This window comes from Solanum stenotomum, chromosome 4 (assembly GCF_019186545.1).
Source record: "Solanum stenotomum isolate F172 chromosome 4, ASM1918654v1, whole genome shotgun sequence".
In the NCBI taxonomy this organism is placed as follows: Eukaryota; Viridiplantae; Streptophyta; class Magnoliopsida; order Solanales; family Solanaceae; genus Solanum; species Solanum stenotomum.
This window is the reverse complement of record NC_064285.1, coordinates 22,062,862-22,081,030: the sequence shown is the minus strand read 5'-3', so window position 1 is coordinate 22,081,030 and position 18,169 is coordinate 22,062,862. Positions and strand designations below refer to the sequence as shown.

The following is an 18,169-nucleotide window of genomic DNA, read 5'->3' as shown; positions in this document are numbered from 1 at the left end:
GTATGACAGCCTAGTGGTGCCTTTTCTGCAATAATTTTAGCATATCAAAATTAAATCAGTTGCGAATAGTGATCCATTTGTAACTTGCTATGTGCATGGTTGTGGTGTTAAATCCCCTTTGATGATATATTTCAATGTTCTACCAACAATAGAAGAATTAAGCAAAAAGAGGAGAAATTTTATCTTGACGATTACATGAAACATATGTGTCCTTTCTCTTCACTCAATATTTCTCGAGTGTCTCTACGTTGCATTTTGTACCTTCACCTTTTCTCTTCTTTTTTAATAGTTTGTGAAGGAACACACCGTCATTATTATTGTCAAAATGTGATTGTCTTTACCTCCCCTTTTGATAGTCATCTTTGATGTTTGAGTGAACTGCCTTGTTTTGTTTCCTCAGTGTTGTTGACTGATGAACTTCCCGATTGACACTACCGAAAGACCATCAATTTCCATAATATATACTTTAGTATGTAATGTTTTAATATATGAAGTTAACATGATGTAGTCTAAATTCATTTGTTTTTTTAACATTTTCTCTTGTGATGTAATTATATACTTCTAAACATCTTTTTCCAAAATTATTAAACTTTTCAAGAGTTAGAGAATTGTCACAATTTGTTTTTTGATGCTCAATATAAAAGAATGGCTTTATTTATCAATGTTACTTATGTGATTTAGAATGTTAGGAAGGTTTCTTTAAAATAGTTATTACTATATAAGCATTGCCCTTTTGTTTTACTTATTTACTATTTCTTAATATTAAAGTATTTTCACTACTAAAAAAACAGCGTTTAGCAACGGATATTAGCGACGAACAATATTCCGTCACTATATAATGACGGATTTGCGACGGAATAACCATTTTGTTGCAAAATTAACAAATAAATTTTTGTTTTATAATATAGCAACGGATTTGCAACTGAATATTTAATCCATCGCTAAATATTAGCGAGAAAGTTTGGCGCCCAAAATTTCCTACGGATTTAGCAACAAATTAGTTGTGAGAAATTTTATTATTATTTAGCGACGGAATTAGTGATGGAAAAAAGGTCGCTAAATCTTTAAATATATTTTTTATAAAATTATATTATATAGTGACGGAAAAATCCATCGTTAGAGTTTAATGTATATAAATATATTTATTTGGCAGCGACGAATGATACAATTTGTTGCTAAGTCCGTTGCAAAAATTTCTTTATGTCATATACTCTAGGGCACAATTGTTATTTCAACATTTTCACACTCCATCTCCACCGAACACTCCATCTCCATCTGAGAAATAAGCTCTCAATCTCCATCTCCATCTCCGGTCGATGAATTGAGCTCTCTGTCTCCATCTCCACTGAACATTCTTCTTCATCTCTGCATCTTTGATCGATGAACTCTCTATGGTTTGTGTTTAACTCTCGTTTTTCCTCTCTTTTCAGGAGCTCTGCCTTCAAAGTTTCAAGTAAATCTTCCATTAACAAGTAAGTACTCTCCGATCAATGAACTCTCTAGGGTTTAGTTTAGTATTCTATTTTGTTTTGGTGACAATAGTTGTTGTGCAAATTTAAATCTGATTTATGTGCAATATTTGAAATGGGGTTTCGTGAGTTTCTAACTCTCAACTTATTAAGCTCAAAGAAAGGTTGAAATTATTTGAAATAGGAGTTTAGAAGGTTGGGTATACTGAAAATAGGGTTTTTAAAGAAAAGGTTCAATGATTTTCTGCAGTGTTTGAGGTTCCAGTTTTTTAATTTTTCTTAATTCATTTTCTATTGTTCGATTATTAAGAATGTGAGAGATGTCAGTGATTGCAAGAGATGTATAGGTTGGCCAAAGAATACTGGGTGAGGTGATTAGACTGTACATGGCGTACAATCGAGTCAATTTTTCGGGGACATGACGCACCATAGATAGGAGGTTTTGGAGGTTAGGTATTCGAGTGTTGTCTCTGTGAATTCCAATAGCATTAGCTCTAATCTTGTGGTATCTTGTCCTTCGATTTCTGTTAGTACCCGTTGTTCTTTGCTTCGATTATTGCATTTTTTGAATGCTAGGTAATGATTTCTTAAAGGAATGGTGAGGGGTAATGTGATTAGATCAACTAGTTCAAAAGTTATAGAAGGAGTAATCTGATTTAAAGGATTTTGTTAGTTTATTCTTTCAAATTATAGCTCTATTACTGCAAAAGTTTATGCAATGTATACTCGAACTTTAGGAACATGTGGTTCATACCAAGTTTATTTTTTGCGAATAGTTAATTTAGACAATCAAAACTACTAACTAGTCTAATTGACTTTTGTGATCTTAATTTGAATAAAGTATGGAACTTTTCAAAGAAAACTTTCCAATATTCATTCAATCTCATATTGTAGTAATGAATGAATGATGGTTTCAAGATCATTTGTTGTTTTCTTTGGTGAGGAAAAAAAGGGATAGAAAATGTTTGCTATCAATTATCAATTATATGTAATTATCATGATTATTGTACGGTAAATGTATTGTATACTGCAAATTTTGGAGTAAAGATCTTGATATTTTGTGTGTACTTGTGGTAATCAAAAAGTGAGGAGGCTGCAAAACAGGCATTGATATACAATTACAAGCAGGCAACTATTTGGAATCTTCTTTTTCTTCTGTTTTTTAGATAAGACATTTAAAAAGAATAGTTGCTTTTTCTGCAGCTTGATAATGCTATAATATAACTGTAAGAAGTGAAATTGTGCTCTAAAGTTACGTAATTGAATCAACTTACATTGTCACCATTTCTTCATAATTGCAATCCAACAAAACAAGTAAGTGGGAACTAACCAAGAAATATAACTGTTGCTTGCTCTTTCTGCATTAAGAGTGTGCCTCGTGACACCAATCTTACGAGAAACAAATTTGCAAAATGTAGTTACTAATTCTTTGTGTAAAGCTTCTAATAGAAGTTCATGGTTCTTTTAATAATTTGTTCCTTAATTTATATGATATGTTCTGATAGAAGTCAATGATAGTTATTACACTCTTGTAGTTACATACATCAATTCTTTCTCTTTATCAACAAGATTTTCAGCGGCAATTTTAATACTTCAACACACTTTCACTTTATTGAAAAGTATTTCACTGATCAGGTAGCTGAACTTGATTTTGTACTAGTGATAACTGTTTCATTCTAATTTCTGTTGTTGCAATAGTTCTCATTGTTATGGGTTATGCATAATTTGTTTGTTTCTCTCTGATTTGGTCTAACAACACAATTATATTTGTATATAGGTATGGCTCGAGGAAGAGGTCGTGGCAAATCCTCAGGTAGAAGTAATCAAGCTATTCGTGTAAGCATGTCAACTATTCCCATGCCCACTATAGTATTTTCTCAACAAGGTTGTACCCCAACTGTTTAAACGTCAGCTCAAAATACTACCCCAATCATCTATGAGACATCACCAGTTGCACCAAATCAAAGTAACACAATAGGTCAGGGTCTAACTCAAAATACTACCCCAACCATCTCTAAGACACCACCATCTGCACCAAATCAAAGCAACTCAGTAGGTCATAGCAACACAATTGCTGAAGGCGATTCCAGTAGTAACCATTCACAGACCCGTATTTTTCTAACTTCTGCAGGGTTAGTCCGTTCTTTTACTTTTATCCTTATAACCTTTATCTACTTACGTTCTCTGTTCCAACTGTTGTTTAAGTAGTCAACAATACTAGTATATAGACATACACGTCATAAACATGAAATGCCAAGAAAGAAAAGAACTTAAGAAATATTGTATCATAGAGTAGTTACTGTCAGCATAGATAGAAGATGTATTTTTTTCAAATTTCTCTTAGTGTCTTTGAGAATTCACTTTCTATTTGTAAAGATCTGATCTTTTCACTACAATCAGTCTTGGAAATGTCCAAATTCTCTATATCCTCACTCACTTTGCACACAAGATCTGATCTTTGCACACACATTTCTGTTTATACCGATTTTAACAGGAAGAAAATGGTATATATATTTTTCCACTTTATTTTCTGCAAGTTTTTAGGTGATAAAAAGTTTTTGAAGCTTTGTGAATGATTAGAGAATCAGCAGCCAGATATAATTTGAGTATTCTTTTTGTTAGAACTTATAGATATAGTTTGAGATACTTATATTACTTTTGATTTAATGATAACCAATCAAATAATGTCTTTAAATGTATACAGATTGGAACCTTCTAAAACATGCTCGAGTTTCATATCTAAGTCTTTCAGAAATGATGTTGATTCCAATGGAACCAATTGGAAAAGTGTCTTAAATGATGTAAGAGATGGTTATTTTGGAGAATTCAAGGTTTAACTTTTAGTCGTAAGTGAGTTTACAAATTGTATTCACAATTATAGATATGATATAAATGTATTACTTTTAATATTTTTTCAAAAATAATTCTATTGGGATGTTTCCGTTAGTGAAAGTGAAGTGAAGAGACACTGGTAGGCTAAGGCGGCAGTAAACTACAGGAATTTCATTTCAAAAATAAAAGGAGAAAGAGTTAGGCCAGGTTTTGTACCTGAGCATGTGTGGGAAAGATGGATGAAACTTTGGGGAAGTGATGATTGTATTAAGAAGTCAGAAATAAATGCAAAGAACCGTCGTAGCGGCCATGAAACTGCGGCAGGGACTCACACAGTCGGCTCTATCTCAATGGGAGAATATCGCAAAAGACATGTACGTACATATTTCACGAACTATATAAGTAAAAATTTTACTTTCTCTACGCTTGTATTTAAACATATTACTCAACAAATATGATTGTATCTATAAATTAAATTGATTTTCTTTTGTATAGGCTGTTGAAAAGGGTCGAGATCCAACACCAAGAGAGTTACATTTACACGTCCATACGCATGGTCATGATGGAAAGTATTTTGTTGATGAGTGTTCTCGCATTGTTCATGTAAGTTCAAAATCTTTAAAATAGAGAACTTGGCTGAAAATGAAAAGACACAGTTAATGTTGGTTGCTATGGCATTGCAGCCTATATGATTCACCAACTATTACAACTTTTCTTTCTCTTTATTGTGTAATATTTGTTGGTTGTTGGTTGCTAGTTACTGGTATGAGTATGACTGCTAGTTGTTGGTATGAGTGTTAATGTTGGCTTGTATAGTATTCAGTTTGTCTCTGGCTTGTGCTATTTTGGCTTTTGATTGTGTCTTTGCACTAGTATATCTTCAAAATTCATTTCTTTGGATTCTGTCTTTGCACTAGTTGGTCTTCTTGGAAAACTGTCCTGGAGTTCTTGTTCATATGTTGGTCATTCTAGAATAAACTTTTATTTTGGAGGAAGCATCTCTTCACAATATTCTATAATTCAATGGCAACTGTCTTCATGGAATGGAATGGCAATTGTCTTCATGTTATCTAGATAAAGCATCAATTCAGACCCCTTCTTGTATTGAACCTCATAGTCCAACCCTAATAGTTTTGGCAGCCCCTTTGTTGAACAACAACAGTTACTCTTTTGAACAACAACAATCACTCTTTGGTCTCAAATTCATTAGTCTAGGCCAATTCAACATTTGCTTGGACCTTTTCTGGATCAATTGACACCCATTTAACAGTAACTACACTTGGATCTCTTAGCAAAAAGTAACTCAACCTGATAATAGCTTTTGTTTACATTGTTTATATAAAGCTAATTGTCGCCTTGGTTACTGGTTTATTCCTTTCAGTAGTTGAGCCTAAGTCTAACTACTGAATGTTTGGAGTTTCAAGCATTATGCATGATCAAGTAATCACTTAGCTTTTGCTTCAAAGAGTCAAGTACAACTGGTAGGTTGAATGGTAGTTCATACATTTCCTTGTTTTGATACTTATTTGTAACTACCAAACCTTTTTCTCAAAAAATACATAAGCACATAACCAAGAGACTCCAGATAGTCTATTCTGTTTTGTTCTGCATACAAGTAAGAAAGGTGATTATGTAAAATTTAACATACTACTAGGTACTTGGTGTGATATCATCCTCGCTTACCAACTCCAAGATGAGTGTTAACACTAACATAACGTGATGTTCCTGTTGGGCAGGAACAACAACACATATTATTGATCAACTGCACATATTATTATATTGTAGCAACTTCTTATGTAGTTATGAATTGTTAAGGCTTGAAATTTGAAGACTCAATTTGTACATTAATGCTAATGCTTAAAAAGTTATGCATGTTTTTGTATTGGCCTTCAAAGTATATTTTGTTCCCAATGTTTAATGCTTTCATTTTTCCTCAACTTATTACAGGAAAAATATGAAGAAATATTGCGGGAAAAAATATTGTCTCAAACTGATATTGATCAATGTGAAACATATTATCAAGCTGTGGGGGGAGAAAAGAAGAGAAGAATATACGGTCTTTGTTCTGAAGCAAAAAGTTACTACGGACAGAAAATTTGTGCCTCATCATCAGTACTTCCTTCAATTTCTCAATCAACACCGATAACAAATATGGATGAGTTTGTAAAGCAAATGCTTCCTGCACTTACTAATCACTTTCTTCCTGTTATTATTGAGAGGATTGACAACCCATCAACTGTGACACCCTTAGTGCCTCCTTCAGCTACTTCTAATGAGGATGAGGTTGATCCTTAGTTTCACATGACAATTGTATCCCTTTTTTTTATATTGTCTGCTCTTTTGGAAAGTACAAATTCTGCAGTAACAATTTTTTATGAATGTAGGTTCTTTTAAGAACAATTGATATATTGTTTTGGATGTTTTGAATAGAAAATATGCAATTTTGATATTCTATATATTTTGAACCATCTATGATATTATTATATATATTGATTATTTTTGGGGTATTTAGCAATTTAATTTAAATTATATCAGCAACGTATATTTAAAACAAAATAAATCAAATTTACAAGAAAAAAATTAGCAACAAATATAACGACTAGTTTGTCGTTGCTACATAAAGAAATGCTGGCGACGGACCAGTGAAAAAAAATTTTGCGACAAAATATGTTGCGATGGATTAGCGACAAAAAATCTGTCATTAATTTATCAAAAATAACGAAATGAATTATGCAATTAGCAACAAACAATGTAAATATAATGACGGATTATTCCGTCGCTAACAAGTGGTGACGGATAGATTTCGTCTCTAAGACGTCGCAAAACTTGTGACGGAACACTTTTTTCGTCACTAAGAGATTATCAACGAGCGATATAGTAACAGTCAATAATCCGTCGCTAATCCGTCACTAAACCTATTTAGCGACGGAATATCATAGATTAGCGACGAATTTCATCCGTCGGTAAACGCTGATTTTTTTGTAGTGTTTAGACGAAGAAAAGTTCATATATATATATATATATATATATATATATATATATATTCGGATAGGTATTTGTATTTAAATTAAAGTATTATATATGTCACAAATGTATTATATCAAGTTAACAAGATCTTTTAACTTCAAAATATATTATGTGAAAATATGTGAATATATATGAATCATTTAAAAATTATCATTTACAAAATAAATTTTATTTTCAATAGTATGGAATTAACATTTTCATTTTGTCCCTACACTAAATTAAAATCTAATAACTATACAAAAATGTATCAATATTAATTAAAAGTCCTATTTATCTATGTTAGTATAAAATTTATTAGAAATACAACTATTGCACACTAATTCTTTAGTTATAACATTATAAATTCTCTTAGTTATTACTAATTATTGCAAATGTTATCCACACTCTTTAATATTCTTTAGTTATAAAATTATGAATTCTCATAGTTATTACATTAATTATTTCTATCTTTCATCCTTTCTTATCTTAACTTTTGACCAATAATTTTTCATATTATTATACCGCCCCTATATATGTGATAACACAGTGTCGTTATTTTTCTTTGGACGAATCATGCTTTATTGAATAAATTGAAAATTGTTTACAATATATGAACTATATCTTTGTTGGGTGTTAGATAAACAGGTGATTATATATATGATTTCACAGATAGAATATATTCTTTAATTTCAACTTTTAGTTTTTCCGTTAAAAAAAGGAAATATTTCTCAGTTAACTATGGACAGTCAGATAACTATCTTTGATTTATTTACACAGTCAGAAGTCAAATATGAGAGTCAACAACAAGAACGTCATTTATTATGTTATAACTTATAAAATAAAAATTATTATACAAAAATTAGTTCTAAAAAATAAAATGTAGTTGTTCTCTTTACATGTTCATATGACATCTGAACATTTTAACGTGAAATACACGTGCAAACACATCTGGTTAGATGACAAGAAAAATACACAATAAATATCGTTTATAAGGTAATGTTATTGAGATACAGCCAATTACATGATTGAACCTCAACAAATTGAAATAATTATATGCATTTAACAAATAAAAAATTTCATTGACCATCTTTATAGGTTCGCGTGAATAAGATATATATATGATGATCCACATTGAACATTCACAAAAAAATATGCAATATTATTTTGTGCAAAGCTTATTATTCAAATCTTCGCTTAAATAAGCAATACTATGTACTATAATATAGATTTTCTAAATTGGTAATCACGTGCAATGCACGTGTCGGAAAACTAGTTATACTAAAAGTGAGAACATCAAAATGAAAAGTTGAAATACTTTTGTACCCTTCAAAACACTATTTCTATTTATTTTTTTACAAAACCAAATATATATTAATTAGATATAGATGGAATCAATTTTAAAAGTTCAATGTGCATTAAATTAGTTAATGATAGAATTAAGTAAGATATGTGAATGAGAATGACTCGTACTTTACTCAAAATATTTTTACGTTTTTTGTCAAAGTATGAAGAATTCTAAGAGATGAAATTCAATGCACACCATATTCATTGTAAATGAATGTAGGGCATTTAAAATTAGTCTAATCTTAAGATTCTCCAATTGAACTAACTATAAAATAGTATAAATACCACTCCTTTTCCTCAAATGGATAAAGAAAGTTGAAAAACTAAATTTCATATGACAGCCAAATTAATCGAAGATAAATGGCAACTATCCATCCAATTATTTTACAAGATGGTAAAGTTAGTTTTATCATTTAAATAGAATATGCAGTAATAGTTTGGCTAATTCTCATTCTTTATTTAGGGAAGAGATTTTCTTTTTCGCCTTACATATTGTAAATTGTAATAGGACGTTATCTGCTTTGAGTGTTTTGTCGATACCATCATCTAGACAGGTTTTTAGATTTGTGTAATACAATAATTATATCTATTTTCTTTTGCTATTTATCGTAATGTACACCTTAATTATATTGTTATTTTCTTTTGGACAACATCTGAAGTTTCATGTACAATGAAGATAAATGTGAACTTCATTTAAAAAATTTTATATACGTTGCAGATTTTAATAGGAGTATGCCAAGAACATCTGTTAGTCCATACAATTTTACTGTTCGGATAAACTGGTGTACACCATATTACAATTGTCACTACATGTATTCCCTTGTCTTAATTTGTCCTTATGTTTTTTATTCTAAATTCTCATTTTAATAAGATCTAAAGCTTTATAATAAGAACATATTAATTATATTGTATTTGGATTAACAGTTTGACACATAAATTTAATAAGGTTTTTTCAGGTTGAATCGTGATTATTAGAATCTGATAAATATTTGTAAGAAGGATTTATCATTTTATTTTCTATAAATGTTATTGTTGGCATCCTATGCATATATGATGGGTTATGTGCAATCAAGATATATTTTAAAATGCATTGTTAACCCTCATGTCATATTGGCGACAACGGTTTTAATCATGATAAAAGTAATTTAAATAATAGGATACAATACACACCAACATATAAAGATTTATATACTAAATAAGTCACCTCATTATTACCACTTTAAACAATTTTCAATATAATTATGTGTTACTTGTTTAAAATTTTATAGATATTTTTTAAAAATATTCTATTCTTAATAAACTAATAAAAGGTTTAAATACTTCAAATATTTGTCTTATAAATCCATTTAAACATTTTGAATATGTACACGATTAAAATTTATTTATTTAAAATCATTTTAAAAAATTATTTTTCCATTTAAAATCAACTTCATAATTACACCTCTTCATTTTCCTAACTTATAATCTTATGAGCATAAATAAACAATAAATAATAAATAATAATAGTAATAAAAAATTATTAAAAGTAGAAAGCTCAAAATTTTAAAGTTGAATTACCATTTTACTCCTATACTAAATAAAAAAGTTATAAAACATTTTAATAATTAAATATTAAATAATAATCATAAATTAATTTATCATTTTATCTTCACATAAAAAAAAAGAGAAATAAAACTTCTACTAAGTTAGTAAATATATAGTAAGTAAATATAAGTGGAATCAAAATATTTTAAAAATTGAATTATCAAAATGTCCATAAAATATTGAATGGCATCAATATCCTTCAATCAAATATTATTCCTACAATAATATAAATATATACTCAGTTTAATGCATTAGGCTATTGAAAATATATATATATACACACACGCGCGAAAACATCCATTAATGTTTTGCCATTTATTTAAATCATATTTATGTTTTTATTTTCTTTCTAAAAAGTAAGTCTATCTTTTAATAAATATAAATAAATAATAATATAGCAAATGAATGACCTAGATAAATTAAAAGACATGGAGTTATGTGTATTCAATTTCTGTAAATGCTTTATCTTCTGATTTCTAATGCAAAAAGTAAAACATCTCTTTGTAGTAATAAATAAATGGAGAATTGGAAAAGTTACTTGGTATATTCAATGTGGAGTAAATTCTTCTGATCAATTCAATACAATATATTCATTACTAAATGTTATATATTGTGTATATATAGTGCAAAATCACAAGACAACTATTCTAATTCATCAAATTATTAGATTATCAATCCTATTTTGTGTAGGCGACATTTTTTCATATTCATTTTGTGTTTGTGTATCTCTTTTCTACTTCTGTTTATGTGCTCTATTTTTTCTATTCACATTACAAGTTATTGTCTTTAATTTGACTTAATCATATATGTTTTCTGATTAGTTGAAAGTTCATCTTACTTGGGTACGCAAACGTTTGTATCACAGTTATTTCACCTCTCGCAACATAGAAATTTTGCATGAAAATGTCAAATCAAGTAAGATTACTTTCTTTTTAATTATAACTTCTTGGAGTATCATGAAACTATATATTCTTGTTTGTGTAAATTTTGGTTAGGAATGAATTTACATAATTTAACTAATATTTTTTCGTTAAACTCATAGATGATAGAATTAATAATTTTGAATTAGGCAAGGGGTACACGTACCTATAATAATTATGATTTATATACATTAATTAGATATTTGAGAAATTATTATTTTTATCACTAATAAAAAAAAATTGTAGTTGTACACCAAAAAGTTGACAATGATCCACTAGCTATCATAAGAAAGGTATGTGTTGATCGAATTTAAGTGCAATTTTTACAAAACACAAATCACATTCGATAACAACTTCTTGACCTCTATGTGATTGTAATAAGGTGGAGGCTACATTTTCTTAGAAAGAAGGCACAAATTTTAGAACATGAAATATTTTGAACCATTAAGCGACACTTAAATTATGTGTTGTGACATATTAAAAATAAAATTATCAAGTTGAATACTTGATATATTAAAAAAATACATAATTAAAATTGTTCGAATATTACTTTTGAAATTCACTTGATAGCAATATTTCAGCATGATGTACGTTCTACTGATAATAATCTTGATTGAATAGGATCATCATTCATTGGTTTGAGCTTGTATATATTTTCTCGTCAACTACTATGCAAGTTATCGCACAATGATCATCTACTAGTCATCTTAAGGAAGACATGGATTGATCAAATTACTATATAACTTTTGCAAAACACTACTCTCATTCGACAACAATTTCTTAATAGGTATGCAAATGTGACAAGGTGGAGACTGCAATTTCTTAAAAAGAAGATGAAAAACTTAAGACAAGAAATATTTTGAAATCACATTTGACATTTAAATTATGAGTTATGACATATTAAACAAACAAAATTTAATCAAATTGAATACTTGATATATTATAGGAATTGCATAATTGAAGTTATTGGTTTGAGCTTGTATATTTCTCTTCAATTTTTGTGCAACTTATCACACACTAATTATAATATTTTCAAAGTTCTTATACTAATTAAGCATGAGATACATGTGCAACATACATGTTCAAGTGTATATATATCGCTATAACAACTCCACACAATTTAGCATGAAACACACGTGCAACGCACGTGCCCGGGACTAGTCACTAATAAGCAACAATCTTCGTTGGACTCCATTGGAATGTAACCAAAAAGTATTTACAGCATAAAACTTTTCCAAACATCAAAAGTCAGTTTTTTGCTCGTTTTGTAGGGACTGATGAACTAAATCTCACTAGATTCCTCATAAACGTCTTCATTAGCCTCCGTTGACATCCTTTCCTAACATAAATAACAATTTCATATACAAACGACAAACCAAAAAAAATGCCAAAAACATGAATTTCAACATTTTGTAAAAATAAATCTGAACATGAAATTCACTATTCTATAAACAAAAATAATGTCAAACTGTAAACTACATTCACAATTCTTATAAATAAGGAATCATTTGCCACAATAGAATTAAGAAACGAGGAAGAGGATTTCAGGGGAATAATCACAAACCCTAACCCTAAATTTCAAAGAAAAGAAAAGGAAGAGAAAGAGGGAAGATGAGGAAGAAGGATTCGGGGGAGAGAAATTGAGAGACTTACCAAATTATCTTTGTAATTGTGATTGTGAAAGAAACAATAAAGTTATTGCTGAAAAATCACTTCTAAAATCTTGAAAACAGCTGCATCGGTGTAAGTTTGGAGAAAAATCTATAATGCTCATATATGACCAGTAGTTTACCATAAAATGCTCATATTATTTTAAGGGGTTAAATATGGGTATAAGCTCTAATATTGCCCATATTTAGAAATCACTCTCTCAACTCATATTTAATGGACGGATTGAGCGGGTCAGTGAAAATGGGCCTAAATTGCTGGCACTATATATATCCTTTTAATTAAAACAAAGTATAAGGTCACTTTAATATCATATTTACACAGACAAAGGTCATGAATATTCAAATCACCTAATTTTACCTTTTTAGAAGGTCAAATAGGTTGTTACATCACACCATTGATTTTCATGATCAACTCATCAATTTAACCTCATTCATGAAGTTTTAGTCCCATTAACCACTGTAGAGCGGTTCATATGCCCAAGAACCCATTTTTATGGGGTTTCTAGATTCCCCAATATTGAAATTTAAGATTAGGTTAACATTTTCATGCTAGAAAATCAAATTCAATAATAATAATAATCATCATCATCATCATCATCATCATCATCATCATCATCATCATCATCATCATCATCATTAACCAAATCAGAAGCAATAGCCATATATATGGAGGAAGTAAAAAGAGATTTAATGAAAAATCTCGATATAGATATAAGGGATGATATATCCATGGCATCAGCTAGCCACACCAATGATGATGAACAATCTTGCATGGCAGGAGAAGCACAAACTGCTAATAGCAACGAAGAGATTAATATCGATACTCTTCTCCAAAGACTCCAAGTCCAAACAAAAGAGCATATTTTTATAAACCAAGAATACTTTTAATTAGCATTTTCATATAATAAAGCTTTATTAAAGCTATCCAAATAGTCCCAGTAATTGTATTTTACTGCTACCTTCTGTTCTGGATGAATATATATTTAGAAAATAATATCATCTATATAAACAATTATGAAATTACTATAAGTCATGAAAATATCATTCATGATTTTTTGAAATTCAAAAGGAGCGTTTTTTAAGCCAAATGGCATAACGTTCCATTCATCTTGTCCCATAGGGACATTAAAAGTTGTTTTATATCTGTCTAACTCAGCTATTTAAATCTGTCAATAACCTGATTTTAAATCAAATTTGGAAAATATAATTGCATCATAAACTCTATCCAATAAATCTTTCTTATTGGAGATAGGGTACCTAATCCATTTTAAGGCTAACTGTAGAATATGATAGAATATTACCTTTCCTTGTTTGGATTGCATTAAATCCAAGAATTCCTTGTACATTGGATGGTCTATATTAAGACCACTTGTAGAAGCACTATTTGCTACTATCAATCTTTGGTTTCCCATTTGAGCGAGGATATTACCTCGTCCAGTTCCTGTTCCTGTTCTTCCTCTTTCCCTCCTTGAGGGCGGAAGCCATGAATGTCTCATCCTATCATTAATATGAAAAAACAAGGATTAATTGAAGTATTCTCTCATAAGAAAATTAGGCAGACTATTATCTGAACCCTTTTTATAATGGATATCAAAATCAAATGGAGCTAATAAAGTCTGTCATCTTGCAAACATTTGTTTTGAAACATCATGCTTACAATCTTTATTAAACATGAATTTAGCTGCTTGGCAGTTAGTTTTTATCAAAAACTTCTGGTTATAAAGATCACCTTGGAACTTTAAAACACTTCTAACTATTGCCAAAATTTCTTTTGCTGTAATGGCATAATTTTTTTGAGCATCATTCCATTTGCCAGAATAGAACTGAAAAATATAATGGTGTTTATTCTCCAGACAGTGTTGCGTCAGGATACCTCCATATCCTACGTCTGAAGCATCTGTCTCAACCTTTTTTTTCAATTTGCGTTGGCTAAAGTAAGACAAGAAAGGTTTTTAACCTTTGCTTTAATTTTTTTAACTGCTTCAGTATGTATAACAGACCAAGCTTTAGGATCATTTTTTATCCTGTCATATAAAATAGCAGTATCCTTGAGCAAATCCTTTATAAGGCCTTTCTGAAGAAAGGAGTCAATTTCTTTTTTGCATAATTCTAGATAATCGGAATTCATCTGGCAAAGTCTTGCTTTAGTAGGAATATTATCCTCTGTAAAATTATCCTCATATGAAAGGCTAACAACATGCTTTTTTCTATTCCAGAAAGCATTTGGATGATCACCACAAATAAGAATAGAGAAGTGATTCTTTAAAATAGCAATATTATCTTGTAATTTAGGATTTTGGAGAGTATTATCAATCTCAATGCTATTAATTTCTCCTTTTATAAAATTGACTTGATTATTTTTTAAAACCAATCTTGAAGATAATTCATTGATCATTCTTGTAAAAGGTTTTGTAATAAACTCTAATATAAAAGGTTTTTCATTCCAAGTTCCAATGATTTTTTATTATCCCAAAAAGTAAGGAGAAAAATATCATTTATAAAAGGAACTCCCAAAATAATTTGGTTAGTAATATTTTTTACTAAGACAAAACTTTGAGAAATACAATTTTTCCCTTTGCATATGAAAGCTTTGGGCAATTTATATTCAATACCCATTTTACTACCATTTGCCGATCTGAGGCTATGGATTGTTTTATGAAAATATCTTGAAGGAATAAGTCCCTCTTGAATGCAATTTAGATCAGCAACACTATCTATTAGAGCAGTAAATTCTTTTTTGTAATTATAATCTATAAGAAGAGTAATCTTAGTATACAACTTTTGGAAAGTGATAGCTTTCAAGCTTTGTAAAAAATCCTCTTTATTATTACCAAAATTAAGGGTTTTAAGAAAGTCAAGATCTTTACTATCTTCTTCATAAGAAGATGATTCTGAGCTATTACTTAAATCCTTAAGACTTTCGATATTATCAAGTCTAATTTCTATAGTGACTTTCTTTTCTTTTAACCGTTGAATGTCATCTTTGAAATTATTAATCTCATGTTTTAGATCACTGATTGTAGTAGGAGAACTTATAAGCTTCCTTCTTTCTAATAGGAGATTTTTGACATCACTCATGGTGTATGAACCTTCTTTGGTAGGAATATCTTCTCTAATATGATCATGAGAAGTGGAAGCATTACTGCTCTTATCAATAATTTGAGCTCTTATTTCCGGATCTTTAACAATTTGTAAGAGCTCTGTGACTTTATTATTATCAATGACATTGATACTTAATTCCTTGAACTGGGAATAGATCTTATAAAGATCATCTTCCCCTTCATTTCACAACTTAGCCCTTGTTGACAAGGCAAGCAATCATCATCTGATAATATGTAATCTTCATGGTGAAGAGCTTTCAGATCTTCGCTTGTAGAGGATTCCTCATTGTTGCTGTGTTCTGTTTCTGATTTTCCTGAATCAGAATTTAGCATAATTTTGCATAAAGATTCTTTAATATTATCATCCATATCAAGGTTTTTTATTTTCTCCTTGACCCTACAATCTTTAGCATAATGACCAAATCTACCACACTTGTGGCAAGTATCTGATTTGCTAAATTTTTGTCTAGATTTATAAAATCTCTTCTTTTCTCTATAAGGTTCGGCTCTTCTTTCTTTCTTCTCAGGATGTGCTCTTGGAAGAGCATGAGTGTATTATAACTAATAGTTATAATGGAAAGGAGATCTATGAATGGAGCATAGATGGTTATACAGATACAATTGTTCATAGAATGTTTATGTATAGCACTATCTGTAAGGCAAACAAAAATAGGGACAAAACTATTGATGATATGATAACAGTAGGATTTACTGGCCAACTAAAAGGCCGGTGGGATAATTATCTAAATACAGAGCACTTCAAGCTGTTAAACAGGAAGGAGAGCAAAATCTAACTCAAAATGTGGTGTATACTCTCGTTTTTAATATCATAGAACATTTTTCAAAAAGATGGTCTGATAATAGTGAGACCATTAGAACCATGCTCCAGAATCTTAGGTGTAGGACTCTCACATCTTTCAGATTCTACAAAGATTTATTTCTTAGCAGATTTATAGAGTTACCAGAGTGTAATAGCTCTCATTGGAAATCCAAGTTTATAGATGGTTTACCAGCTCTTTTTGCTGAAAGATTTAGAAAGACTCTTAGAGGAGATAGTCATAGTATTAACTATGATAGTTACACCTATGGAAAGCTCATAAGTGATTGCATACAAGAAGGACTTGCTTTATGCAATGAAATCAAGTTGAATCAACAGATTAAAAGGCATAGTCTTAATGATAGACAACAGTTAGAAGAATTCTGTGAACAATTCACTTTAGATATTCCTAAAGCGACCTCCAAGGATAAGAAGCATTCTTCTAAGAACAATATATTCTGAATGGGTGGATATCTCCCCTAAACTTATAAGTTTAGAACAAGATAATATATTCTTTGAGGGTATGTCTTTAATGTATTTTTTAATAGAATTCTCAATCCCTTGGATTATGAAATGGTCTGTAGAGGTTAATAATACCTCTGAAGGATTTCTATATTTACAAAGAATTTTTTATACAAAGTTTTGGAACAAATTAATACAAAAAGACCCATAGTTTCCACGGATCGTTCAATTTTACTCAAGGTGCCTTTACAAGTATAAACAATCCTGGTAAGATTAGTGAAACTTTCTACTATCCGGGTCCTCACAGATGAAGAGAGCACATAAATATTTGATCAAAATGATAAAAAAGAAGTTATCTATTCAGTTTAATTATGAATTTCTCTTCTACAATAAAGTAATCTGCGATGGAAAAATGACCCATGGCAAATAATGTTTAGGTATCTGGATTCAGTTTCTTATACCACACCTGCTTATATATATATGATGCATTATGAGATGATACTCTCAGCAACAGGGTCTGGTGAATTTCAGCATTTTTACCCAGCCAATACCAAAAAAGTTTATAACTTTTCAAAAATTATTACAAAAAGAGTGATGGCTCCAGAAGAATGGGGAATGAGCCCCTTAAAAGAAAGGGATTATATCCATCCAGAACAAAAAGTAGCAGTAAAATAGTAGTACATCTTTTGGACAGGTTTAATTTTCTCGCATATTTTTTTGAGATTTTATTAATTTCATCAGAAAACTCCTTTTTATAACTACTTTCTCCTCCTGAAAAATCTTCAACCCCCAAAGGCTTCAAACTACAGCCTTTGAATCTTTTTTCTTAGAGACTTTCCAAATCCGAAAAGTCTTTTAGCTTAAAATCACCGATCTCCAAGTGAGGTTGAATACTGGTATTGGCTACTTTCTCTTTCCCTTTAGAATTGAAAGTGAGTCTAGAAAGTAGTTTATCAACATTATC

At 30.0% G+C, this 18,169-nt stretch overlaps 1 protein-coding gene across 1 annotated transcript; it reads left to right on the top strand.

Annotated features, from left to right (window-relative positions):
* The first annotated feature begins 4,540 nt into the window (after positions 1 to 4,540).
* On the top strand, positions 4,541 to 6,596 carry LOC125861358 (uncharacterized). Its single transcript, XM_049541278.1, has 3 exons — positions 4,541 to 4,675; positions 4,797 to 4,904; positions 6,249 to 6,596. Exons 1-3 carry the CDS (start codon positions 4,541 to 4,543, stop codon positions 6,594 to 6,596), a joined length of 591 nt encoding a protein of 196 aa, XP_049397235.1.
* The last annotated feature ends 11,573 nt before the right edge of the window (positions 6,597 to 18,169 follow it).

Coding starts and splice junctions, on each gene's coding strand:
- LOC125861358 (XM_049541278.1), top strand. CDS start 4,541: ATGAAACTTTGGGGAAGTGATGATTGTATTAAGAAGTCAGAAATAAAT. Junction 4,676..4,796: donor GAGAATATCGCAAAAGACAT/GTACGTACATAT, acceptor TCTTTTGTATAG/GCTGTTGAAAAGGGTCGAGA. Junction 4,905..6,248: donor AGTGTTCTCGCATTGTTCAT/GTAAGTTCAAAA, acceptor AACTTATTACAG/GAAAAATATGAAGAAATATT.